We start from the raw sequence: 27,702 nt of genomic DNA on the forward strand, positions 1-27,702 counted from the left end.
CAGTTAAAGCCAGAAAAAAAGAACATGGAGATCCTGAGAGTGTGACAGATGAGGAAATCCAGGCAGAGGTGAGTAAGTGAGGATGGAGTTAGATTTTTTGTTGTTCCTCTCTCTCTCTCTCTCTCTCTCTCTCTCTCTCTCTGTTTCTTTCTCTCTCTCCTTCTTTCCCTCCCTCTCAGCAATAATAGACTACTATAATTATATTAATGTATGTAATGAAAGCCAGGGGCCAAGAAGGACAACTAAAGAGAAGAAAATGGCATATGCGGGAGTCACAGGGTAGCTCAGTGGGTTAAGCGAACATGGCGCAAAGCTCAAGGACCAGTGTTAAGGATCCTGGTTTGAGCCCCCAGCTACCCACCTGCAGTGGGGTCGCTTAACAAGTAGTGAAGTGGGTCTGCAGGTGTCTATCTTTTTCTTCCTGTCTGTCTTCCCCATCTCTCTCCATTTTTCTCTGTCCTATCCAACAACAGTGGCATCAATAACAACAGTAATAATAACCACAACAATGATGAATTTTAAAAAAAGGAGCAACAAAAGGGGAAAAACAAGAAGAAGAAAATGACATATGCTGCTTTGGCTTCAGGAAGTCTCATTCTTTGGTTCCCTGGTGTATTACACAGGCACCACTCAGGGACATAAAATGCTAGAAGGAACACACATTTGGATTCTGCTCTGAAGTGAACAGTCCAATGATGAAGCTAAGAATTGTTTTTGCAAAATATTTTAAAAACAGCAATCACACGTGAGACTCTGAAGAGATTACAAGAAGAAAGGAAGCGTGTCATTGGGAAGACTAATCTTTAAAGGTAAAATGTGTTGGATTTTTGATCGATGGGTAGGAGATCCCGAGAAGTGGTAAAGGATCATTTCTGTGGAGAATAGAGCATTCAAGAAAGAGAAGAAAATGTGCAAAGGACAAAACCCTGGGGAAGATGGTTTGCCGAGAAGCTGGCCGTCACTGACTGACTCGTCTTGTGCTAAGTGTGGTGGCTATCTTTGGGAGGTGGGAGAGTGGGGACAGAGCTTTCCTAGTGGGTATGGTATGGAGCTAGACCCTATAACCCTACAATTCTGTAACCCACTATAATCACAAATAAAAAGAGATAAAATGAAACAAAGCAAAACATGTAAGCATCACTTAAATTATTAAAAATGAGTCTAAAGCTAGTAAAGTTGTATTTATTGTTGTGATTGCAACAGAGAGCCTCTCAGATTTTTAACAAGGGAAAACTGGAAGTCAAAGTCTTGGCAAGCAGAGGGGTCTTTATTAGCTCGTTTAACTCAGGCAGAAAGAACTGGATTAGGGGAGATCTAAAGAAAGTCTGCGAGTGTCTCCTCACAGATCCCAGCAGACGACCTAAGGCCTACACTTTACTGATGTGCTAACACGTTTGCAATCCATCACCCTAATTCACAGTAATAAAGGTGATGAAATGAGGTGCCCCAAGAAGTGATTCTCTCCTACCATCTCAAAGCTTGGATTATGTCAGCAGCAATAAAATCATAGCACTCCGAGAAAAGACAGGACATTTCCCCATACATTTAAACAAAGAAAAAACAAGGTGGGTGATTATACTAGACTCAAATGAAATTCACTTTATAACAATAAAGCTCGTTGTTTTTGTTTTTTTTTTAATGAAATGTTGCTCCTTGGTTTATTCTTTCATAGACTGGCACAAATAAATTTCACCCTAGGAGCCTCTGGTCTACAACTCACAGAAATATCGAAGACATAAAAACTATTTTAATTATGGCATTTAAAATCGTTTATTTTCAATGATTAAAGGTCTCATACATTTAATCTGGTTTTTCTTAGCCAAAAATAACTCCTGCTATATCTGAATGTAATGTTTTCAGTCATCATCTTCCCTTGTGCCTGTTTCTCACTTTTAAAAATCTTAAGTTAAAAAAGAAAGTACACTTATTTTTTTAACATTACCTCATGATATATAGTAAGTGCTTACTTAATATTGTAGATAGATTTTCAGAAACTTCACCTTTAAGTGAAATTATGTATAGATCTTCAGATGACTTTGTTTTGTTTGATGTAAGCCAGGATTTTTTTTCCCCCTCCAGGGTTATCACTGGGGCTAGGTACCAGCATTATGAAGCTACTGCTCCTGGAGCCCATTTCCCCCAGTTTTTTATAGGACAGAGAGAAACTGAGAGGGCAGGGGACATAAAAAGGGCTAGAGACAGATAAGACACCAGCGCACCTGCTTCACTGCTGGTGAAGCCACCCCCCACCCCCCCCTCCGCAGGTGAGGAGCCAGAGGCTTGAACCAGGATCCTATGCAGGTCCTTGTACTTTATACGATGTGTGTTTAGCCGCCCCTCCAGGATTTTTCTTTTTCTCCACCAACATTAAAGTAAAACACATTGAACAGAGCAATGTCATTTGAGGACCAGACATTAAATACACATTTATTTTTCATTTTGCCTTTTTCCATTCCAGTGAAATGTATTATGGGACTTTGCTAATTGGTAATCAATGCTTCAATCACAATAGACTCCCTCCCGACAGATGACCTTGAGTAGAGGTGGTAATGAGCAGTGTAACCTTCTCCCAATTCTAGAGTCTCACGTTTGGACAAACCATCCTAGATAATAACTGTCTTTGCTCTATTTGTTACATTTTGGATTCTAATACCATCCCCGCCACCCCCCAAATATCTCTAAGAGTCCTAGATAATAACTGTCTTTGCTCTATTTGTTACATTTTGGATTCTAATACCATCCCCCCCCCACCCCCCAAATATCTCTAAGAGTAATTGCTTCGCTTTCATTTTCTCCTGGTTTCTTACTCCAACAAATGTTGGAAAACCTCAGAAAGAGTGTGCTAGTAAAGCAAACACATAAATCCAACCTCAACCAGAAAATTCTTGATGAGGTTCTTACTAAAAAGTGCCCAGTTTCTTAAACAGGAGCTTCAAGATGTGAACTAGCTACAAGTGTTCATTTTAGAATCAGATGGATTTAAGTAAGAGACACAGCTCTCACCAGATAGAGCATTTGGGTGTTAATGGGCATCTGTTCTTTATATTATAAATGATGAAACAGGGACAGAAAGAAGACCTATTTAATTTGGCTATTGTAAGATTGAAATGGATTTATGAACAAAGAATTCTTAGAAGGGCAGGTCCATCATAAGATCTCATTATTACTACTGGTATTCTTAAACACAAAATCACCTTCAAGATTTAACTTCTGCTATTCCTCTTGGATTTGTCTTAAAGATTTAGCAACTTAAGAGTATTCACTTTTGTCTCCAAAGAATTCCGAAATGCTTCCCTGATTACCACTCTAAGGCATATTTCTCAAAGATAATAAAGGCATTTTATTCTAATAAGCAAACATCTTGTTCATCTATGAATAAGATGAGAAGCTTAAAATGACATGGAGCCACGGCAGTTAGAAAAGAAGGCCTATTCTTAACTGTGGCGACAGCAATTTCACTCTCACATTAAAGAAGTAACAAAATAAATAGGATGTAAAATGTTTGCTTCGTCTATGACTGTGATCGGCACTATTAACTACAGGAAACTTCACTATTTTATGTTTTTAAAAAATGGGGATTGTTTACTTTCATTCGAGACATGAACATCAAAAGAAACAGGATGTGGCTCTAAAATGCAGTTGTGTTTAGAAGTTAGTTGTTGTTAGCTATCTTGTTATTAGAGCAAAGTGGTGATGTTTATGTGAAGACAATGTAGCAATGTAGAAGACAGAAAACACAGATGTCATGGGGATTATACCAAGAGCCCTTTGAATAAAGCAGAAACAGAGCACGGCTCTGGCATTTTTTATAGACATTCCTCAGATCAATCTGTGACATCATTTGCTAGTTCTGTCTGAATTTGAATGACAAAGGTGCAAAAACAGAAATATGAGACTGACTGCAGGAATGATATTGAGCAGAGAAGAGGACTTTACTGAAGGAAACAGGAGGCAAGAAAAATCTCTGGACATGTGTGTGCATGTTCAAATCCTGACTTAGGGCAGACATAGATGTGTTTGTTATTCATTTTCCCTGCGAATGGGCAGTTATCCTATACTTTCTGAGTGTTACTGTCTCTTACATAAATATCTCAGAACTGTTTGGAGTAAAATATCCTATCCAAGCCAGAGGGTACACTAATGAACTGGCATCACTTTGAATGTCAAGACTAAGTCAAATTATAGGCAACCATTTATATCATATCACTTTAAAACCTTTGGCTTGAACATAATGTCTTATAGGACAGTTACTTTCTGTACTGAGATAAATATTTGCTGTTCCCTAGAAAAGCATTCTTTGCCAGGTTACTTTAACTGTTTATTGAACATAAACACTTCACTTGCAGAGACACCAAAGTAAAGTAAAAATAAAGAGAATTAGAAAGTTTGCAAGTTATAACCTTGATTTTTGTTTGGACATCATGATAAACTGAAGACACAGCTGTCCATGCTAGGAATACCTTTGATCACATTCACTCTGTTCTGTTGGTTTCATGGGCGAAAGAGAAAGTCGCGCTATTGTACTTTTAAAACATGTGCATTATAGAAAAAGCTATATACTGCAGATGTAAGATGGTAATATATCATGAAAAGAACATTTGGAGTCTGCGTTTTTTTTCTTTCTTTCTTTCTGGGAGTAAAAGGGAGCATAATTAGTTCTATTTAAGCCCAGAATTTTAATTTTCTCCATACTCAGGCTGATGTCATTGTTCCAATTTTAACCAAATATGTGGTGCCTTGAACACTTAATGAGTGCTTCTCTGGGCCAGGCACTCACTGCTCTAGAGACGCTAAATAATTTAATCTCCGCAATCAGCTTTGCAGGAACTATGTCACAGATGAGAAAAAAAGAGTCTACAGGAAGGTTCAACTAACGGTGGAGGGCCCAAGGGCTAGTAACAATGTCCCTAAGTATCTCAAAGCTTAGCCCCAGGGCCACGGCTCTTAACATCTCAACAGAGCTGTCTCTGCTAGGAGGGGGGATAAGAGCTGCTCCAGACTTCCACAGTCAAGTCTTAGATCAGAGCAAATGTATGTGTAGCAGCCAGCAGAGTAGCAGACTTGTATAGAAACATCCTCACTTGGGAGTCGGGCGGGAGAAGTAGCACGTGGCGCAAAGCGCAAGGACGAGCATAAGGATCCCGGTTCGAGCCCCCGGTTCCCCACCTGCAGGGGAGTCGCTTCACAGGCGGTGAAGCAGGTCTGCAGGTGTCTGTCTTTCTCTCCCCCTCTCTGTCTTCCCCTCCTCTCTCCATTTCTCTCTGTCCTATCCAACAATGATGACAACAATAATAACTACAACAATAAAAAACAAATAAACAAGGGCAATAAAAGGGAATATATAAATAAATATTAAAAAAGAAAGAAAGAAACATCCTCACAAGTCCCAGGCTCAATCCCCAGCACTATCCTAAGCCAGAGTTGAGCAGTGCTTGGGGAGATCTCTGTCCTTCTAATGAAAAAAAAAAAAAGTCCTATTCAAAAGAAAGTGACATCTTCTGAACTTAGAAGTGCTAAGTCAACATAAAATATCAGTGCTACTTGGGAAAACCTCTCTGGAAAAATAAGACCAAAGTATTTTATTCTTTTTCAAATATCAGAGTAGGGAGCAGGCAGGTTCCCTGCTCCTGGTGGAGGAGGTCAAAACGGTCACTGTTGCTGTATTAAGCTCAAGGTGGGTTTATTTGCTCTGACCTCAGAGGAAGGCTGGTGGCTGGCAAGAGGTTTGAGGCAGGGCACATGTTTGGGTGGTCAGGAGGAGAGGGCAGTAAGACGACCTCTGAATGTGTTCATCTGCATAGCAGGTGAGGCAACCGGACATCTGTCCACACACCAGTGAGGATGCAGGAGGCTGCCTGGGGACCACAGCTGTTGTCACCTCAACTCTCCACCTGCACCCTCATAGAACTACCACTTCCGGGAGTCGAGCGGTGGCACAGTGGGTTAAGCACAGGTAGCACAAAGCGCAGGAACCGGCGTAAGGATCCCGGTTCGAGCCCCCGGCTCCCCACCTGCAGGGGAGTCACTTCACAGGCGGTGAAGCAGGTCTGCAGGTGTCTGTCTTTCTCTCCCCCTCTCTGTCTTCCCCTCCTTTCTCCATGTCTCTCTGTCCTATCCAACAACGATGACATCAATAACAACAATAACTGCAACAATAAAACAACAAGAGCAACAAAAGGGGATAAATAAACCTTAAAAATAAAAAATAATAATTTAATTTTAAAAAAGAACTGCCACTTCCCCCCTTGATACTTCTGCATGTCTTAGTTGATTCAGTTATTATACTGATTTATTGACTTTGTTTTACTTCTTATGCTATTTTTTAAAGATTTATTTTGGGAAGAGAGAAGAGACTAGAATAGAGGGAAAGATCAGGGAGATGCCAAAGCATCTCTCAGCTCCGGCATATGACAGGGGCCAGGAGTTGAACCTGGAATCTCAGGTGTGGTCACAGTCTAATCTAGCTCCCCTGCTTTTTTTTTTTGCCTCCAGTGTTATCGCTAGGGCTCGGTGCCTGCACCTGGAATCCACCACTCTTTGAAGCCTCCCCCCAGCCATGTTTGTTTCACTTGTTGTTATTGTTGCCGTTGCTGTAGTTGTTGGATAGGACAGAGAGAAATCGAGAGCTGGGGTGGGGGGAGAAAGAAAGACACCTGCAGACCTGCTTCACCGCTTGTGAAGCAACCTCCTTGCAGGTGGGGCGTCGGGAGCTCAAACCCAGATCCTTGCACTGGTCCTTGTGCTTTGTGCCATTTGCGCTTAACCTGCTGCACTACTGCCCAGCCCCGCTTTTTTTTTTTTTTTTTTAGCATTTTAAGTGACTGTATTAACTTTATTTTCATAGCGGTCTGTGATGATGAGTGCATCACCGTTTAGCTGCATGCCTGACTCTGAGAGCACTGATGTAATCTAATTTGAGGGAGGTCACACTAGGACCACTGAGCCTGGACTAGGATCCATCCCTGACACTATCTGATCCTGAAGGAAGGGGGTTCATGCTACTTCTGTCAGAAGCTTAGGGCGAGGGCTGCCCCCCAAATAGCCAGTTGAACATGTTCTTCACATTTTCAAGATGCACTTGCAAGGTATGGGCACTGCTTTACAACAAATAGCAGTTATTACAAAGAATAATCACAAGTGACATCGTGCTGAGTAATTGGGAGTAACTGAATGTGAAAAACTTCAAAAGATTTGTGAAAGGACACCATTTCAGTTCAGCTTCAAAGCATCACAGAACTGACTTTGGAAAGTAGGCCATCTGTTTCATGTGAGGGAAAGGCAGTATCCTCCCATATTAGATACATTAATTAGCACATATTATAAACACCATGAAAGCTTAATTTCTATGAAGAATCCAGACAATGCCCACATTTAGAAGTCTTGAAGATTTCTTCTAGACCTTTCCTAAAAGTTATTCTAATGTATGTCGGCTTACATTAAAATTACTATAGCTAGTAATTTCTAGGAATCAATACTTTGCCATTACAATTAGTTGTATCACAATTATCACAATTGTATGACAATGCATGGGCTTCTCAAATCCTTAGCTTCAGAAGAGGTAAAATTAATTCTTTTCTATCAACATTTGTACCTTGCCTAAGTCTTCTGTCTTCATAAAAAGAAGACCAGTCACATGCTTTTAAAGATGTAGATATCATGATTGGGAAGGTGGCACAGTGGATAAAGCATTAGGCTCTCAAGTATGAGGTCCTGAGTTTGATCCCAGGCAGCACATGTACTAGTCTCCTTCTTTCACTCTCTCCTACCTTTCTAATAAGTAAATAAATAATCTCAAAAAAAAAAAAGAAGAGGTAGCTATCTAATTCTAGAATTAGTCTGAGAGTCCTGGGACAAATTTCCTGGTCCTTGCCGGGTAAGAATGATTACTGCCTCACAGCACACTTCAGCAGCTGCCTTCCTGACACCTTCCTTCTCTTCATGCCTAGATCGTGGGCACTCCCCAATACTTACTCCTGTTACTATTAATCTTATTATCCCAGTTTAATGCAGTTCTTTGTTTGGCTGTTTCTTCCTGCGTTTGATTTTCCTTAAACATCTGATTAATTCAGGATTCCACATGATTAAGGACTTGCTACTCACTATTTTAATTTTCTCCCCAAAATATCAACTGAAAAAAAAAAAAAATTGGCCACATCTAGTCTTCAGAAACAGCAGATTAGGAAAGTACAGAGTACATATGACTGGCTACTAGGTATAAGGAAAGCAGGCAGCTTGGCTTTGACCCTTGGACGCTGGCTGTTTCACACTGATCTCGCTGTGAAGCATTTCAAAGAAAGTACAGGAGGGTCTTCTGCAGTAGTTAACAAGAGGCAATAAGATACCAAATAAGTAGGGGCCAAGTGGTGGCACACCTGGCTGAGAGCACATGTTACAATGCCCAAGGATCCAGGTTCAAGCACCCTGCTCTCCTCCTGCAGGGGAAAAACTTCACAAGTAGTGAAGCAGGGCCGCAGGCGTCTCTCTCTCTCTGCCCCTCCCCCCTTTTATCTCAGTTTCTCTTTGTCTCTATTCAATAAGCAAATAAAAGACCCAAAGTAGAAAAATATACTTTGTTCTCAGCTGGGCTTCAAAGCTCTGGACCAGCTTTTTTTTCTTTTTTTCAGGTTAAAAGAGGGGCAGGGAGGGAGAGACCACAGCACTGAAGCTTCCCCAGTGTGGTGGGAGTGACTGGCTTCCATCTGGGTCACCTGCATGGCCAGGCAGGTGCCTTCCTACTGAGCTATCCTGCCAGTTCTAGAAAACTCTTCTTATAAGAACTAATAAGCCAGCTCAGTAAAGAAAAGATCCAGTGTTTGACAGAATAAGATGCTTAACATCTGTATCGTCTCTCTTCTTTATAAGTTGCCATTGTCTATATGGAATCTTAACCCTTCAAATTGTAATGTCCACACATAATAAGACACGGTCTGTGTTGCTTACAGAACATGAGGATATTTCCCAAGTTCGTAGCTTTATTCAAAATCAAAGCAATTAGAATTCATCCCAATCTACCAAAAGGTAGATTCAATTATCACGTTCAGTATCACATACTACACATTCTCAAGCTCAGCAATTGCATAATTCATTATTTTAGGAGATTTCCTTATCAAATATTCCTGGACACTGAGTCACTTAGTGCCCTACAATGGGTGAGGGGAAAGCAATGTTTTAAGAAACTAATTTTTTCCCCTTTTTTCAAAATTCCAAAGAAAGAAAGGAAGAGGAGAAATCACCCACAGGGAAACAGAAAGGAAAAGAAACAACTAAAACTCAAGGCTTTTGTGCTGGCCTTGCCTTCCTCCTGTCACTAAATTCAAAGTCTTGCACTTCCTCCTCTCTGCCCCAGTGAGGGGAAAAGCTTTCTGAGAAAAATACATCACAGAGCTCAGAAATGATGATCCCCTTCCCAGTCATCCTGGGGGTAGGCATGCCTTTGTTGTTGTGAAGCGTTCTAGGCAAAGTGCTTCCATATCTTAGAAGCAAATAACAAGGTCAAGGGCAGCGTATTTCCCACACCGCTCATCTGAAACTCTCAGGATGCAATCTAGACCCATTTTCTCTGGCAGATTAGCTGATCAGTTATCTTATCTCTGCAGTCTTTGTTTAAACACTTAGCATTTGTTATGCTATCTGGACCCTTTGCTTTTCAATGCCAACACCCAACCCTGTGATCCTTCCCAGCTCCCTTCAGATATGCTACTTTTCAAAATGTTAACCTCTTTAATTTTATTCTGAATCTCCTTGGACCTTCAGATTCACCCTCCGAGTCACATACTTCAGTATCTGTCTTTATAAAACACCAAACTCAGTAACAGAGATTACGTTTCAACCAACAGGAAAAGATGCAAATAACAGACCATTAAACATTTCAGAAAGATGAAACACAGGAAGTGCTCCAAAGATAGTAACAGAAATAAAATCCAAGAACGCATCTCAACTATGTAGACCTAGTATATGTTCAGCAGACTGCTTGCTCTTTATCATCAGGGAGAACAGCCTGCTATCAAGGCGCTACACACAGTGAAACTTGATACAATATCTTGGTTAATGGTTACGTAGACATGCTCATTTTGTAAAATTGCTTAATATATCTATGACTTTGGTATGTTTCTTTATGCATCTCGCACTTCAATGAGCCCTGAAACGTATCTCCATCATCACCCAGCAAAATAAATGCAATATAAGACATAGATATTTGTATATATATGGAAAAATTGGCTAGTAACTAGACAACTGATGATAGTTCATTCAGGAGCATTTTTGCTGTTATGCTAAAAAAAAATAGGTTAATTTTTAATAAATGTATGGTGAAGTATTAAAAGATTAAACAATACTATCTCTGGATTTGCCTTAAAACCAGAGTGAAGGGGCCACTGTAGGATGCATATGGATGAAATTAATTTGGCCAAGAGTTGGTCACTGTTAAGCTGGAGAACACGGAATGTTTAGTCCACTAATCTCTCTGGTTTTTGCATGTCTAAAATGGTGCACCAGTTAAAAGTATTTAAAAATATATAATTTAGTAGACCTGTGTAGCTGCTAAGTAGTACAGTTCTCTACTACTGTTTTGCTTATCAAAAAAGATTAACATAAAACTCAAAGGATGTCTACCAAAACATATCTAGATTTCATGACCTCCAGTGTAATAATCTTGTCAGCAATTCTATGCAAAGGAAATACGATAGATTGGGAATTGAACTAGTTCTGGAATTAAGCTTATTAGGGAAGGAAGCAAGGGTACAAGAAATGTGTAGGTCAAGTTCATGTCACTCTCTGATTTTTGAGAATAAAGTGACAACAACTGTCAAACTATAAAATTAACTCTCATATCAATACTCCTAACACCACATCAATTAAACTTACATTTGAATTATTTGATATTACATATACCACTAGTGTATATACTAGATGCACACTGGCAGCTATTACCAGTGTTGACTCAAAACTTTATATAACATGCTACAGATTGAGACCAAACCCAAGAATATATTTAAATATGACAGAATCTCTCTAACTGATCCGCTGATCAGCTCTGGCATATGGTGGTGCTGGGGGTTGAACCTGGGAATTTAGAGCCTCAGGCATGAGAGTCTTTGCATAACCATTATGCTGTGTACCCCTGCTCTCTAACCTGATTTGTTATCCAGGGCGCTTAAAACATTTAATCTAGGAACTATTCATTTGACATTGTCTTGTGTGTGTGTGTGTGTGTGTGTGTGTGTGTATCTGTACTGTTTCAATATGCAGATTTTTTTTAGGACACGTTTGAATATTTTGAAAGCATTCACACACACACACACACACATATATATATATATATTTATGAGATAATATAATTATGGTCTACTTTTTTTTCATGGAAACTTATGAGAAAAGCTTGGTGACAGACTGCAGGCAATATTCAGGAATACATGGATATATGTGACCAAACTTCCAAAACAGCTTAGAATCTACTGTAGAATTCAGGCAACAGCAATATTAAAAGACTGAGGGCGGAGGGCCAGGGGTGGGGGTGGTCAGAGCCCTACTAATTACAGAATTTTTACAAGATGTATAATGTGTATTTTCTCACAGATCATACTGGAACTAGACAGTTTATTTCCTCTCAAGTGCCATGACTGATTTTGCTACATTGTATACCATGATCCATTCTCAAAAAGTAGAGTTCATTCCTTGAAAAATAAAGGAACAAACCCAAACTGATCATTTTTGAGTGTCTTAAGAAGCACCATGGTATCATCATAACAGTTCCGGTAATGAATTAGTCACTTGTTAAATAAATTTACAGTTAAACATAATCACAATCTGCTTTTTATCTGGTAACTGGCAGATACAATTAAAAATTCAATGATGGAATGCTTCTGTAAGTGAGGCCTGTAGTGCAGACACATTCATACAATGATATTATGAAAACTGAACAGGGGTTATAATCACCAATGACTTAAAAAGTTAGCAAAGTTAATTTAGATAGCATTTGCATCATACAGATCCCAGCAGTTTTGCTGAACTGAGATTTACATCTGATCTTTTCAATCCTTAGGGTTAAAATTACAAAGAATTCTAGAGAATGGACCTAAGCTTAGTGACTTAATACATAAGGCTATTTCATCTATCAAGCATAGAACCAGAAATAAAGCTTTGATGTTCATCTGCAAAATTTCTGCCCTATACTTAGTTTTTATTGATGTGCTTCTGTGCATGATTAAGTTTTGGCTTCAGTCTCTTCCATTCCTACATTCCCCCACCTAAATGGGTTCAGGAGATGAGGGTGGGTCACCTACAATGTTGAGGGAATCTAAAGGAGTCTAGATACTAAACGTCTCCTATTTTCACTAAAGACTGGGAAGCATTAAGCCGGCTTATGCTATGCTGAGATTATCTTGATTGATTAACATTATTTAATCTTGAACAATGAACATCAAAGTCCCAGTTTCCAGATGTATTATCTTAATGACACACCCTAATTCCTATTAAAAGGGTTTTAGAATATGCAGTTCCTATTAGAAGACTTCTGAAGACACAGACTCACCCCCCAAGAAGTCTGGGACATTAAGGAATGAGTAATGTTTAATGACATTTATAAGCAATGGTATGTGCAGATTTCAGGCTTATTTACAAATAATCCTTATAAGTTAATGCATTTATGTAAATTTTGACCGAGAAGTCTTCAGTATGATGAAGCAGCAATACATTCCCAAGTAGATATTCCTTTTCGTAATTCTATTTATGTTTTAATTGATAATCTTCCTTTGTCAGGCCCACAGGATGGGCAAGGGCTTAGGTGGATTTACTTCCAATGTAAAAAATAGGCAAGAGGATGGAAATTATCTGTAATATAAAATGAGGTATATAAGTAATATCATATCCTAAATATTTAGTTCAGTTAGATATATGGGTGGAGACTCACATACTTATGAGTGGAAAATAGTAACTACATTTTCTGCCAATTGGATCTGCTACATGTACCTTGAAATATCTATAGTATTTTACTTAGAGGTATTTGTGGACTCTTAATTGTAATTAGCAACCTGTAAACAAATACAACATGGAAATAAAATTAAAAAAATAACTAGCCTAGAGAAGAATATATAATTATTAGGTTAAAAAATGGTGAAAATGAAATGTAAACTCTGAACGCTGATAACAAAACATACAGCATCCAGACTGAGAGACTGAGTAAAGACAGGGAAGCGGGGCGGAGTGGGAGGGGGAAGCTGGGCATCTGGATCCTGGTGGTGGAGCAGGGGATGCTTTAGAGGAGGGAGAGAAGGCCTGCCTCAGGCCTGAGAGAAATGCTCCCTCCACCAACCATCTTGTACATGTTCTCAGTCAAGTGATATTGAAGAAAGGGTCGAGGAATAACTAAAATTCTTAAAGAGTTGAAACAAATACAAAATACATTTAACTTCCTCTTAGGCTATGAAATACGTCCCTGGGATAAATAAAGAAGTTTAAAATGATTTTTTTATTCAGATACTAGATCTTTTTTTTAAAAAAAAAAGATGTTGAAAGGCTTAAAATATCTCCAGGTACTGAGGAAATTCCACCCCAGCTTATAAGCACTGCAATTTCATATTTGAATGGCCTAGTACTGTACTTATCATAAAGAGACTCTAAAACTGAATGGAAAGGAGAAAAATTTTCCTGGAAATATCAAGCCCAGCTTGTGAAAAGCTACAAACAAGGTTTGATATTTCTAGGAAACATATAAAGATAGCATTATAGAAATCTGGATATGTTAAAAGCATCCACTAAACCAGGCCAGGCAGTGGCACACCTGGTTAAGTGCACAAGCTACCATGCTCAAGGACCCATGTTCAAGTCCCTAGTCCCCACCTGCAGGGGCAAAGCTTCAGATATGGTGAAGCAGTGCTGTAGTCTCTGTTGGGGTCGGTCTCTTTCTCTCCCTCCCCCCCATATATATGTGTATATGTATATGTATATGTATATGTATATGTATATGTATATGTATATGTATATGTATATGTATATGTATATGTATATGTATATGTATATGTATATGTATATGTATAAGTGTATGTGTATGTGTATATGTATAAGCATATGTGTATGTGTATGTGTATATGTATATATATCCCTTCTCAATTTCTCTCTGTACTATCAAATTAAATAAAGTTTTAACTATCTTTTTTTAAAGCACACACTCATTCATTTCCTAACATCTAATTATTAAGCATTTGTTTATTTTTGTATTTTTAAAGATTTATTTACGAGAGAAAGGGAGAAAGAGAAAGAGAGACCTTCACTAGACCACCACTCAGCACATGAGACACTGGGACCAAACTTAGTACTGTATGCTTGAGACTTCATTGCTTAATTCATGGCACCACCTGCCAGTACGTGATTAGCCAGGCAGTGAGTCTGAGAAAGTTCTGGAGACTAAGTAGTTCCCAGGTACCTAAAAGCTATCCTCTTAGTGACGCGCAAAAAGTCGCAGAGCAGCACTGCAGATGTACAGCTAGAAAGTCCAGTGTTTCCAATTGGCACCTTAAAAAGATATTTATAGCTTTCACTTGATCCTATTAATTGGGGTAAACCGTCACTCATTACAGTACCTCACTTGTCTAAAAAGATTGAAGGAGGTCCACTCAGCTCCTCCTCCAGTTCACTGCTGTAAAGATGCGTGTTGTTAAGGGGCCAGCCAGTGGCCCAACTGGTTAAGCACAAGGACTGGGGTTCAAACCCCTGGTCACCACCCACAGAAGGAAAACTTCACAAGTGGTGAAGTAGAGCTGCAAGTGTCTCTATCTATCACCCCTTCCTCTCTTTAATTTCTGTCTGTCTCTATCCAATAATAATAATATTAATAAATGTGGGTTCTTAAGAGGTGTTCATCATTTGTTCAAATACATTACAAAAACTCTACGGACACTAAGTTCTAACAGATATGTGAGAAATGTGGACTGCATAGATAGGGATTTTGCCTCATGCTGGACATTTATTTGTTTCCTGCTTATAAAGTAGAGATAAGCAAAGTATTCTGATTCTAGGAGATTAATACTGGATTCCTGAGTGAAGGAATTTAATGAAAAAATAGAAAGACTGTTAAGATTTAAAGATCAGCAATTTGACCTCAGGAAATAAGGTGACAAGAGTAATGTGATTCGTAAATTCAGACCCATCCTTGCATCCTTCTTTCCTTCCTTCCCTTCTTTATTCCTTCCTACCTTCCTTCCTTTTCCCCCTCTTTTCTTTCTCTCTCTCTCTCTCTTTCCTTCCTTCCCTTCTTTCTTCTTTTCTGCTGCCAAGATTATTTCTGGGGCTTGGTGAATGCATGACAACAGGACTATTCTTAATGGTCATTCCCCTCCCTTTTTCATTGTTTCTCTTTATGTTTATTTTCCTCATCTCATCTCTCTCTCTCTCTCTTCTGATAGGGGTCAGATACAGAGTTAGAAAAGGAGAGAGACAGGAAAAGGGAGAGACACTTGCAGCACTGCTCCGGCACTCCGAACACGGCCCTTGAACTTGGGTTCTCACATGTTCCCTCTAGCAGGTGAGGCACCACCCCTCCCCAAGGTGCTTTCATATGCAGAACAGTGTGTATGAAAACTTTGAAATCAAGTGTTTTTGTTGGAGCACAACTTTGGTAAATAATAATAATAATAATAAAATAAAAAACAGAAATTAACATCTACTAGAAAAAAATTTAATGGTCTGGGAGGTGGCACAATGGATAAGGCATTGGACTGTCAAACATGAGGTCCTGAGTTCAATCCCCAACGGCACATGTGCTGGAGTGATGTCTGATTGTTACTCTCTCTCTCCTCCTATCTTTCTCATAAATAAAAGAGAAAAATTATAAAATTATGTTCATTTAGTAATAAATGAGACAGGATTACTTAAAATAATAATAATAATAATAATAATAATAATAATAATAATAAAAAACAGGGGCCAGGCAGTGGCACAGTAGGTTAGGCTCACATGGCATGATGAGCAATAACCAGAATAAGCATCCTGGTTCGAGCCCCCGGCTCCCCACCTGCAGGGGAGTCGCTTCACAGGCGGTGAAGCAGGTCTGCAGGTGTCTGTCTTTCTCTCCCTCTCTGTCTCCCCTCCTCTCTCTATTTCTCTCTGTCCTATCCACAGCAATAACAACAACAATAATAACAACTACAATGATAAACAACAAGGACAACAAAAGAGGAAAATCAAAAAATAAATTAAAAAAAAAAAACAGCCAAGGGGTTTTTAAAAAGTTATCTGTGGATGTCAAGATTTGAAAAAGTGATGCTAGATTACTGACACCAGAAGAATATGCAAGTCCCAGAGAAAATGCTTCACAGGGCATGCAAACAGAAGGACGGTGTGTACCGTAGAGAAAAGCCATCGCACTGTCAACGGATGCTCTTTCCATACTGTGGAGGCCAAGAAATTATAGTAAATCACAGAAAACAAGCTGAGACGATGAAGAGACTGGAAGAGAGACAGCCCGATAAAACAGGTCTGTAGTACTTCAATCAGCGGAAACCCTGAAGTGCTCTGCAGAAGTACTACAGATGCAAAGAACTGTCCCAAAATGAGGTTTACCGACAACAAGTCTAGATGAATGTTAGGGACTTTTAAAATGCAATGTTTTGACATCATTTTGTCTGGTGCAATGAATAGGGTTAAGACTTCAAAAGAGATCCAGAATTTGTGAAATAAATAAAGTTAGAGCAGGACATAACTAGAGTGCTTTTTCGGCACATGAATATTTTGTGGTATGAAGTAGGGTAGCCTAGAAACACGTTTGGAATAGAAGGTTCCCTGAAATCCAGTGACTGTATAAATTCTGACAGATCGAAAAATGTTATATAAATGCAGTTTTCTTCACTTTACTGAATATAGTCTACAGCCCTTTGGACAAATGAAAGTCAGTCTTTTACAAATGTATTTTGGATGAACTTCTGTTGGTTATATATCTTGTGATTATCTTCATTTCTCAGGGAACAATGTTTATTGAGATAAAGTCAATAAGTATTCAAGTAATAAGATCAAATACCTTTACTGTATAAGTTAAGCTAATTTGAACTAAAGGAAATGGTTACTGACAAAAAATTTAAGAGAGGATGTTTGAAATATGAAATCACCATTCTAAACAACAATGACCACAGAGTGATATTCAAGGAAATGTTTGGGGACTCCTGTCACCCAGAGCCTTGTCCCACTAGGGAGAGAAAGGCTGGGAGTATGGATTGACCTGCCCATGTTCAGCAGAGAAGCAATTACAGAAGCCAGACCTTCTACCTTCTGCATCCCACAATGCCCCTGGGTCCATGCTCCCAGAGGGATAGAGAATGGGAAAGCTATCAGGGGAGGGGATGGGATATGGAGTTCTGGTGGTGGGAATTGTGTGGAGTTGTACCCCCCCCCCATATCCTATGGTCTTGTCAATAGTAGTGTGTGGAACTATTGCATCTTTTGTAAATTCTCTTATAAAATAGCTTTTAAAAACTATGTTCAAATTTAAATATCTACCTTCCATACTTGCTGAGACAATCCAGGTTGTTTTATATGTAACTTAATGGCCATTTGGTTCAGTTGTTTATTTTATACTGTGATAATGGCTTCAGAGCTCACAGTTGACTTTTTCCAACAGAGAGACAGGGGAGAGAGGAAAAGACACCACCAGAGGAGGGAAGTCTTCTCCAGTGAGGTGGAGGTGCAGGGCAAACCTGGGTCTTGCCTATGATACACTATACAGGGGAGCTATATTCTGACCTTAGCTCATTTTTAAACAAGTCCTTCATAGTTCTATGCAAGTTCCTGAACTCTTAAGAAAAATGCAGTGAAGTTTGTAAAGCCAAGCCCACACTTAGTAACCCCGTTGAATTACCTAAATCCCGTGTTTAGACAATTTACACATATTTACTTTACTCCCTCTGCTTATTCATGTGTTCCCTCTAAGCCTGGCCAATTTATTCCTCAACTACAGTATTACAGCAGAAAATAAGGGGGGAAACAGAGTGTGTATGACACACATGCTATGCAAATGTTAAAAACAATCTGGGCTCAAAATGACTGCTAATTATTTAAAAAAAAAAAAAAAAGAGTTCCATCTCATCAACTGCGTTATGTCTACGTGCTCTAGACCTTTTCTTACACATCAGCATAAAAATGAAATGCGACAATTTCTTAAACTTAATTAATTTTTTTTTTTTTTACCAGAGCCCTGCTCAGCTCTGGCTTATGCTGGTGCAGGGATTGAACCTGGCACTTGAGGGAGCCTCAGGCCTGAGAGTCTCTTTGCATAACCATTATGCTATCTACCCTGCCCTTGACAATTTTTTTTTTTTTTATAAAACAACAAATTCCATTTTCAGTGCTTTTGAGCATTTTACAAAAATAACTGAATAGACACAGCTACTTTGCCGAACATCAAAATGTGCATTATGCTGATTAAAAAGCTAAACACATGTTTAGAAAAAGAAAAAATGCTACCTTGATAATTATTTAAACATTCTGATTAAAAGTGAGTAATTAGTGTCAATTTTTAGCTTCTTTAATTACATAAGGGGCGTGCTTTTCAATTTAGAAGATGAGAATACTTCCATTTCTGATGATAGATGAGACCAGCATTAACTATTATCGTGTGACTTTGGGGAGAGAATGGTCAGGAATAGTTCTAGCTTATGGTTTGTACTAGTTATTTAACCAGAAAATTGATTATAATTGTTAAACAAGAGCTATAATGTCATTTTGAAGACAATTGTGTGTCTAAGATGACATTAAATACTTAAATGCTTAAAAAAATTCAGACATACAGTGAAATTAAGAAAGCATAAGTAAAAAACAAAAAATCACTCTTTTTTTTTTTGCATATTTCTCATAGAGACCAAACTTCACTTGAAACCCTTAATTCTGAGCACTGTAACTGGCTAAAACAGAAAAAGCTAAATTGCTATTAAGATGCATTCACTGTGATGCAGATCTGTGGACTAGGCATGCAAACCTTAGTTTTCCTGGCAGAAGAAGGGGTTCATTTTTTGTCGCTTTGTACTACACATAACTATTAGCATGTTTCATCATCTAAAATGAGGCAGCTTGATGGCAACATGAAGTAGAGACATTTGCATTAAAATAGATGTGACATTCACATCTGTAACAATAAAAATCACGACTCTACTGTTGGGTTGGGGGTAGGGAGACAGACCTAGGATGGCAATAATGGTGTTAATATATACTCCTATAGAAAAAAAAAAAAAAGCACAACCTTGATTTTGAACATAAAAGGAGAACCTAGTCATTGGAGAAAAGATAGCTCTGAATGTTTAAAATGTCTGTCTTCTGTGCAACTAAAACTTCATCAAGATTAGTTGTCATGAAGAGCAAAAGGCGAGTTGATTTATTTTTAAAGAAAAAATAAGCTTGCTAGCTTCTTCCAACAAGAAGACCCCAAATCTCACCTGCTCTCTTCTTACCTTTAGGTTTCTGATGATTAAACTATTTGTTCTGCTTTATATCTTAATTCTTTTCAGCCACCAAGTTGCAGATGCTACCATGATGCCAACCTGACCTCCCTGGGCAGACGACCTCACCACTGTATCCGGGAACCTCCCCTCCCCAGAGCCCTGCCCCACTAGGGGAAGAGAGAAAGAGGCTGGGGGTGTGCATCCACCCGCCAATAACCATGTCCAGTGGAGAAGCAATTACAGAAGCCAGAACCCCCACCTTCTGCACCCCATAAAGATTTTTGATCTACACTCCCAGAGGGGTAAAGAATAGGGAAGCTTCCAATGGAGGGGAGGGGAACTTAACTCTGGTGGTGGGAACTGTACCCCTCTTCTCCCACAATCTTGCCCTATTTTATTATTAAGTAATAATAAAATAGGGCACTGGGGCAGTGGTGCAGCAGGGTAAGTGCACATGGAATGAAGTGCAGAGACCACCCTAAGGATCCAGGTTTGAGCCCCTGGCGCCCCACCTGCAGGGGGGGGTTCCTTCACATGTGGTGAAGCAGGTCTGCAGGTGTCTATCTTTCTCTCACGCTGTCTTCCCATCCTCTCATTTCTTTTAATATTTATTTATTTCCTTTTGTTGCCCTTGTTGTTTTATTGTTGTAGTTATTATTGTTGTTGTTATTATTGTCATCAATGTTGCATAGGACAGAGAGGAATGGAGAGAGGAGGGGAGGACAGAGAGGGGCAAAGAAAGATAGACACCTGCAGACCTGCTTCACCGCCTGTGAAGTGACTCCCCTGCAGGTGGGGAGCCGGGGGCTCGAACCGGGATCCTTATGCCTGTCCTTGCGCTTTGCGCCACCTGCGCTTAACCCGCTGCGCCACCGCCGATTCCCTTCCCTTCCTCTCTTCATTTCTCTCTGTCCTATCCAACACCAATAATAACAACACTACGAACAACACTAATGATAACAGCAATGATAACAACAAGGGCAACAAAAGGGAAAACAATAATCTCCAGGAGCAGTGGATTCATAGTGCAGGCACCATGCTCCAGCGATAACCCTGGAGGCAAATAATAATAATATAAATCAATATAGCCTTAAAAAAAGATTGCTGTAGACTTGCCAATAAATGCAAACAATGGGAAATATCTGTTTATTTAGGAATATAAATTGCCAGGATGCAAAACCATATTCTCTTTGACTTTCTGCATTAAGGTGATTGACAACATCTGTATATTATATCGTCTTACTTTCAGTGGAACTATAGTGAGAAAATGCTGTTTTAAGTTTGAAAAAGAATTAAACTTGAAATTCAATAGTAAGTATTTTTTACAAAATTCGGACTTGAATTTGAGAGCAAAGACTATATGGCAGTTGTCACTCATTAACATTAGGATTCGGACACTTCAGGCCACTAGTGTGTGCAGATAAGAGTGACATCTTAAGACCTTAGCATCCAAACTACAGCTTCATACAGTACACATTTTCATACTTTCTTTTTAAAATTTTTATTTATTTATTTATTATTGGATAGAGGCAGAGAGAAATTGAGAGGGGTGGGGGGAGATAGAGAGGGAGAGAGACGGAGAGACACCTGCAGCCCTGCTTTACCACTCAGGAAGCTTTCCCCCTGCAGGTGGAGAAAAGGAGCTTGAACCTGGCTCCTTAACGCACTGTAATGTGGGTGCTTCAGCAGGCCTGGCTCCTTAATACTTTCTCTAAATAGTGGTGCTGTTCTTGTATTCTATAGATTAAAGGAAATGAATAAAAACAGTAATTTATAGTCACTACGTGTCTCTGGTATCATTCTTCAGTTGTGGAAATTTTTAAATATTCTGGAAATCTGAAGGCAGCTCTCCACTCATCATTTGCCCACTGTGGACGATCACCGTGTCTTTACTCAGTGGCAAACCCATTTCCAGACACAAAGCTCATCTGTTCTGATCAGGGTCCGTCCTGAGCAAAGCAAACCCTCACTCTATGCAAACCATGTCTAAACATTGACATTCATGGGGGCTATAGTGTCTGTTCTAGTTCTATTTTTTTTTTTTTACTTTGCTCCCATTTCATTTGTCAAAAATCAATGATAATCTGTAATCTTCCTCATCTTTTGTTTCTAGCTTATGCTTCCACTAGCAAGCAAGTAAAAGTAAAAGTAAGCAAATGCCCCGTACGATGGACTTGGAATTCAAGATAAAAGCAACCTTTGATTGAGTTGTTTTGAGTTCAGTCCTTATCAAGAATTAGTTCATACAGTTAGACCAACATACCAAACTGCCCATGATATTTATCCTTTACGTAAAAGGAAAAGGTTTCTAGGGAGCAGACACTAAGTGGGATAATTCTATTACCAAGTTCCCCAAAGAAAATATACTACACAATATCAAAGCATTTTACCATCCACAGGAGTCGAGTAAGATACTTCACTTAGAAAAAAAACGCTCCCTCCGCTGAATGTGCTGAGTTCAGCTGCCAACAACCCCATGTAAAAAGGAATATTAGTTGATATAAACAAAGACGGATGCTGTTCTGCCAAGCTCCTGTGACACAAGACCTCTGAATTGGATCAGAGACAAGACTCACACCAGCACAGGAAGAGGTCATGATGGATGGTGAAAGGGCAGGTGGCTAGAATCTGAATCTAGCCTAAGGGTCCACGTCACCACCTCACCAGGGTAGCTGGGGAAACAGGTGTCAAAAAGACAAGGAGATCTCTTGGTGACTGACTGACTGACTCAAGGGTCAAGAGATGCTTTTCTGCCTCAGTTCGGTCTTCCTAATCACGTGAAAACCAAGTGCTCAAGAATGCACTAGTCAAAGGAAGTAGGAAGGACAAATGACAGTGTCTCCAATGTCACATCACAAGCTAAGTTCAACTGTTGCCACAGCGGGGGTAGGGGGACGGCCTGCTAAGAGGCACATGGTTTTAGTTCTGGCCCACCCCCACCCAAGGGTTACTTCTACCGGACGCCTGCACCCCCGTCCTCTCTCCTGACTCTTGACTTCTGCAAAAGAAGCACTTTGGCAAAGGCTGTGCAGTCATACTTACTCAAATAGGGCGGTTTGTAAGGCGCTCGGGTACTGGACAGCAGCCCGTCCAGCTCTTTCCTCTCCAGGGTGCTGTGCAGGGCCTTCTCTTTGCCGAAGGTGGAGAAGGAACGCTCAGGCCCCGGCTGCGCCTCCGGGGCTTCGAACACCTCGGTGTCGGGCACAGAGTCCATGCCGGGCACGTGCAGGTTGCTGCGGTAGTCGGCCGCCTGGCGCCCGTCGGCGGGCATGAAGGAGGGCATCCAGCAGCGGTCCGAGTGGCCCAGCGCCTTGCACTCCTCGGTGCAGTTGGAGAAGAGGTCCATGCCTGGGGAGGGAGGCAGAGACCACACATGAAGGAGGCTCGCCACCCTGGGGCCAGTGGGCAGACAGGGCGGGACTCCAGGGAGAGGAGGGCTGTGCTCTCTCTCTCTCTCTCTTTCCCTGTCTCCTCCAGGCCTTGGTGCTGCTTAAAAAAAATTTTAAGATAAAATTGCCAGATTGAGGGATTCAGGCAGCAGTGCGGCGGGTTAAGCACACATGGCCCCAAGCGCAAGGACCAGAGTAAGGATCCTGGTTCGAGCCCCCCGGTTCCCCACCTGCAGGGGCGTCGCTTCACAGACAGTGGAGCAGGCCTGCAGGTGTCTGTCTTTCTCTCCCCGTCTCTGTCTTTCCCTCCTCTCTTGATTTCCCTCTGTCCTATCCAACAACAACAACATCACTAACAACAACGATAACTACAAGAACAATAAAAACAAGGGCAACAAAAGGGGGAAAAAAGGCAAAATAAAAAATTGCCAGGTTAGGGAGACAGCAGAATCTTTCTGCAAAAGAATCTCCTGCCCGAGGCTCTAAGATCCCAGGTTTAATCCCCAGCACCATCATCAGCAAGAGCTGAGCAGGGCTCTGGTTTCTCTGTATCTTTCTCTCTGTATTCTTCACTCTTAAAAAAAAAATTGGAGATCAGGCGGTAGTGCAGTGGGTTAGGCGCACATGATGAGAAGTGCAAGGATGGGAGTAAGGATCCTAATTAGAGCTCAGGCTCCCCACCTGCTGGCGGGGGCTTCACGGGGCAGTGAAGCAAGTCTGCAAGTATCTGTCTTTCTCTCCTCTCTGTCTCTCCTGCTCTCTCAATTTCTCTCTGACCTATCCAACAACAACAACAGCAATAACAACAACAACAACAACAACAAGGGCAACAGAATGGGAAAAATGGCCTCCAGGAGCAGTGGATTCATAGTGCAGGCACCAAGCCCCAGCAATAACCCTGGAGGGAAAAAAAGCCTGCAGGCAGGAAAAAGGAAGGGGTGAGTGCATGTAATAATCTGTTCTTGTCTTGAGCTCATGGGAACCAACAGTCTCTCTGTAGCAGTTTGTAAAGGAAAGGACCCTGTGGCCAGATGTTCTCTAAGACAGAGCTTCTGAAACTATGCGGAGTCTGGTGGTAGGCAGGGGGAGGAGAGAGAATGTTGGTTCTGGATTGTTTAGTTGATTAAGAAATAGTGGGTAGGGAAAGAATGCATATAAATATATTCCAAATGTTTTTTTTTTTTTATTTACTTAGCTCTGAGTTCTCACATATGCAAGATTCAACTCCCCTAGCCTTCTACTGCTCTTATTTCAGACAGAGAGGGAGGGAGGGAGGGACAAGGAGAGATTCCGAGGCCCCCACAGCAGCACTGCGGCGTCCAGGGAGCTTCCGCCGGGTGCCGTCCTCGGTTAATCATTGCGAATGAGGATGCCACCCGCCCTTGTTTTATTAGACCCACAACCAGAAGAAGTGTGCCAGATGCCAATGATGATACTTCAATGGCAAAAACCGGATGTGATGTAAAAAGGGAAACTGACAGGTGACCTGAGTGTTCATACATCTGTAAGCAACCAGAAGGAACCAGTTTCACGAATGGCCAAGGGCTCTCCTCACTCTGGCTCTGAGGAAACCATCCCCCTAAAAGGTGTTTCTCACCGACATCTGGAGACTACACACACTTATCATTTCGCACCTTCCCCAAATCCAGAACAAATGACTAATGAGTGTAATGCCAGTTAGCTGCAGACACTATTGACAAAGACCTTATTACTTGTTCTATATTGGAAAGCCCTTGCCCTAGTCAACAGAGACCAGTTTGCTGTCTAATCCAACAACACCAAGATTTCAAATGCTGACTTCAAGGTTCACTGCCTTCCGCAGATTACTAGACTATTATATATGACCTGATTATGATTCAAGAATGCTCTTTCCATTTCTGAAGCAAAGCATCACCCTTCTGAGCACTATGGAATACCACTTGGTACTACTCATCCTGAGAGAGTGGCATGGCTCAGGAAAGCAAGTTAAACAAGCCAAAATTGTGTTTTAATGTTCTTCTAAGAATAGCAATGCTATTTATTGAGCATGTTTTGAAATAGGATCAATGTGAAATAACCAAAGCATGACTTAGTCTGTGTGAAAGGAACTCTGGGATGCTTCTGAGTCAAGAAGCCTTGGGCATTCTTTCTTCACCAATGAAGCAATAATGCCATTTGCTGACACTAGGTTGAGTCTTCTCCTAATCTCAGGCAGTTTTAGTTTCCAGATTTCCTGATAGCCTTCTGTCACACGCTGATTCATTCACATATTGGTGCATGCATATGTCAACATCTGTGCACATAAAATATAAAAAGCTAATTCTTCAAAATCATTAACCCTCTAGATTAACCACGGATATTCTGGAGCTAAGAACCATTAACTAGACAAATTGTTCAATGAAACAACACCACACTTCTTACCATATATTAATCTCACCTTATAATGGCTTTCTGTTTTAAATTAGACCATGTATAATGCTAAGCCTGACTTCTATGATAACATTCCATTGATAATTGTCAGGCATGGGCCTGCAAATAAATTACTGATCAGCGGGCTGTTGAGGAAAGGAGACGTGAGCTGAAGCTGAGATAAAGGCCCTAAGAGCATGGGAGACACATCGCTGCTTCTCTAGATACTAGACTCTGCAGAATGAAGGAGAGAAAGGGCAGGAGACTCAGTGACACACACACACACACACACACACACACACACACACACACACACCGATGGGCCAGGGCCAAGTAGGAAGCAGTTCTTACATACAAAAGAACTAGGGAGGGCTGAGTGTTCACATCCTGCAGTACCATGCTCTGAAGGTGGAGGGGGGTGGTGGTGGTAAAGATGGCATTATGATGGTGGAAACTATCATAAAGAAAATACTTAAATTATTATGAGGAACAGTGATCACAAAGACAAATCGAGGTGGGCAGAAGATGCTGCAGTGGGAGAATACCAGCTCACATGCCGAGGGCCCCAGAGATTCCAGATTTAGCTTCTTAATAGCTGGCCCCACCATAAACTAGAGCTGAGTATTGCTCTCTAGTCTGTCTACCTACCTATCTATTTTTCTCTCTCTCTCTCTCTCTCTCTCTCTCTCTCTCTAACATGAATCCATCTTAAAAAGTAAACTAAGGGGCTGGGTGGTGGTGCACATGGTTAAGTGTACACAGCACTAAGCACAAAAACCCGCACAAGGATCCAGGTACAGAACCCTGCTCCCATATGCAGGGTGAACAACAGCAGTGAAGCAGGTCTGCAGGTGTCTCTCTCTCTCCCTCTATATCTCCCCGTCCTCTCTCAATTTCTCTCTGCCCTGTGTGATAAAATGGAAAATAAGGACCACCAGGAACGTGGATTTATAGTGCTGACACTGAGTCCCAGCAATAACCCTGGAGGCAATAATAATAATGATAAGTTAAAATGAAGTATAAGGTGGAGATATGTCTTGCCTGGGTAGGGCACGGACCGGCAGGGTCCAGAGAAGCTCTGAGGTCTGGCACCCTCTCCGTCTTTCTCTCACTTTGTATCTGAAGAGGGAAAAGATCCCAGAGACCCATATCTACACATAAAACAATACGTTTGCTCAAACGCGAAGCTCACGGCATTGACTCAGATGTGCAGGTAGGACTCCACGGCTGCATCTTGATAAAGATGGGCACTGACACCAAATCTGGAATGCTTCCCCACAGGGCTGCGGAGTATTGATGGGAGGAGAGCACAGGTGATCTCTCACAGCCCTTCATAACTTTCTGCAGGACTGTACTCAAGCACTGTTATGACTCTGAAGCCGTGATTCCAGACAGGGAAGATGTGATGGCCCTCTAGACACTCCTACAGAATGCTGTTTGTTCTCCTAAGAGGTGCTTCCGCAGAACAAGGCTTCATGGGCGGTCAGCTTGTTCTCTCGCACTGTGGGTTTCTGTCTACTGTCATTATCAGAGGCTAGTTACAATTCCATTTGGCGATGACATAAGGTTATCAGTTGTGGAAAAGCTCTAGGAAATATAGAAGGCTCTTGAAAAAGTTACCAGTAGGCTTTTGTCAGAGGAAGAGAAAAAACAGAATGCTTGTATATCATTTCCTTAACGACAGATGTAGGTACGGAGGCTTTTGGCAAGAACCTTCCCTCGTGACATTGCGCTGCATGGTGAGAGTGTCTGGAATAAAAGACCAGGATGGCCCGCCCTGTGTGTGCATGCTTCACCGATTTTACTAATAAGGAAAAGATCTTAGGAAGAAATAATCAGAGAAACAAAACAAAATTGAAAAACAATATAGGGCTACAGAAAGCTCACACACCAGACTGGGTGTGTGCCTTTATGTGCACGGCCCTGGGTTAGACTTTGCGGCTACGTTGGGAAATCCTCTCACACCAGGTGCAGCTTGAGTGCTAACCTGTCTCTCCCTCTCTCTCCCTGTCTCTCCTTCTCTCTATTCCTCTATGTAAAAGAAAACGTGGCCAGGAATAGGGAAACTGCAAATGTGCAAAGCCTTGATCTCCCTCTCCCTCTCCCTGTCTCTTTCTCTCTCGATATATATATATATATATATATATATATATATATGTACTTTTGTATTTCAAGTAGATGGTTAACACCGTTTTTTGAAATGGGATGATTTCTTCTGTTCGCTGATGTATAGTCTGAGACACAAATATACTTTCCCAGAGATAGGCCCTAACAATGGGGCTTCATTCAAAGACTGACACTGTATTAGCTTTTGTCACTTGGTTATTAGCTTCATTAAATATCTTAATTTAACCTCTCAGTTAAAAAATAAGAATACTGAGGAGCCAGACAGTGGAACACTCGGTTAAGTGATTGCATTACAGTGCTCAAGGACCCAGGTTCAAAGTCCCCGTCTGCAGGGGGAAAAGCTTCACTAGTGGTGAAGCTGGGCCGCAGGTATTTCTCTC

At 40.8% G+C, this 27,702-nt stretch overlaps 1 protein-coding gene across 3 annotated transcripts in view; it reads right to left on the bottom strand.

Moving 5' to 3' along the window:
- The window catches only part of PCDH10 (protocadherin 10), a 69,707-nt gene that overhangs the window by 29,863 nt on the left and 12,142 nt on the right, over nucleotides 1–27,702 (bottom strand). For all 3 annotated transcript variants that reach the window (XM_060179080.1, XM_060179079.1, XM_060179081.1), the window contains exon 4: nucleotides 22,461–22,766. In XM_060179080.1, the coding sequence (XP_060035063.1) occupies nucleotides 22,461–22,766 (306 nt within the window). The remainder of the gene's footprint in view (nucleotides 1–22,460; nucleotides 22,767–27,702) is intronic.

This window comes from Erinaceus europaeus, chromosome 19 (genome assembly GCF_950295315.1).
Source record: "Erinaceus europaeus chromosome 19, mEriEur2.1, whole genome shotgun sequence".
Taxonomy (NCBI): domain Eukaryota; kingdom Metazoa; phylum Chordata; class Mammalia; order Eulipotyphla; family Erinaceidae; genus Erinaceus; species Erinaceus europaeus.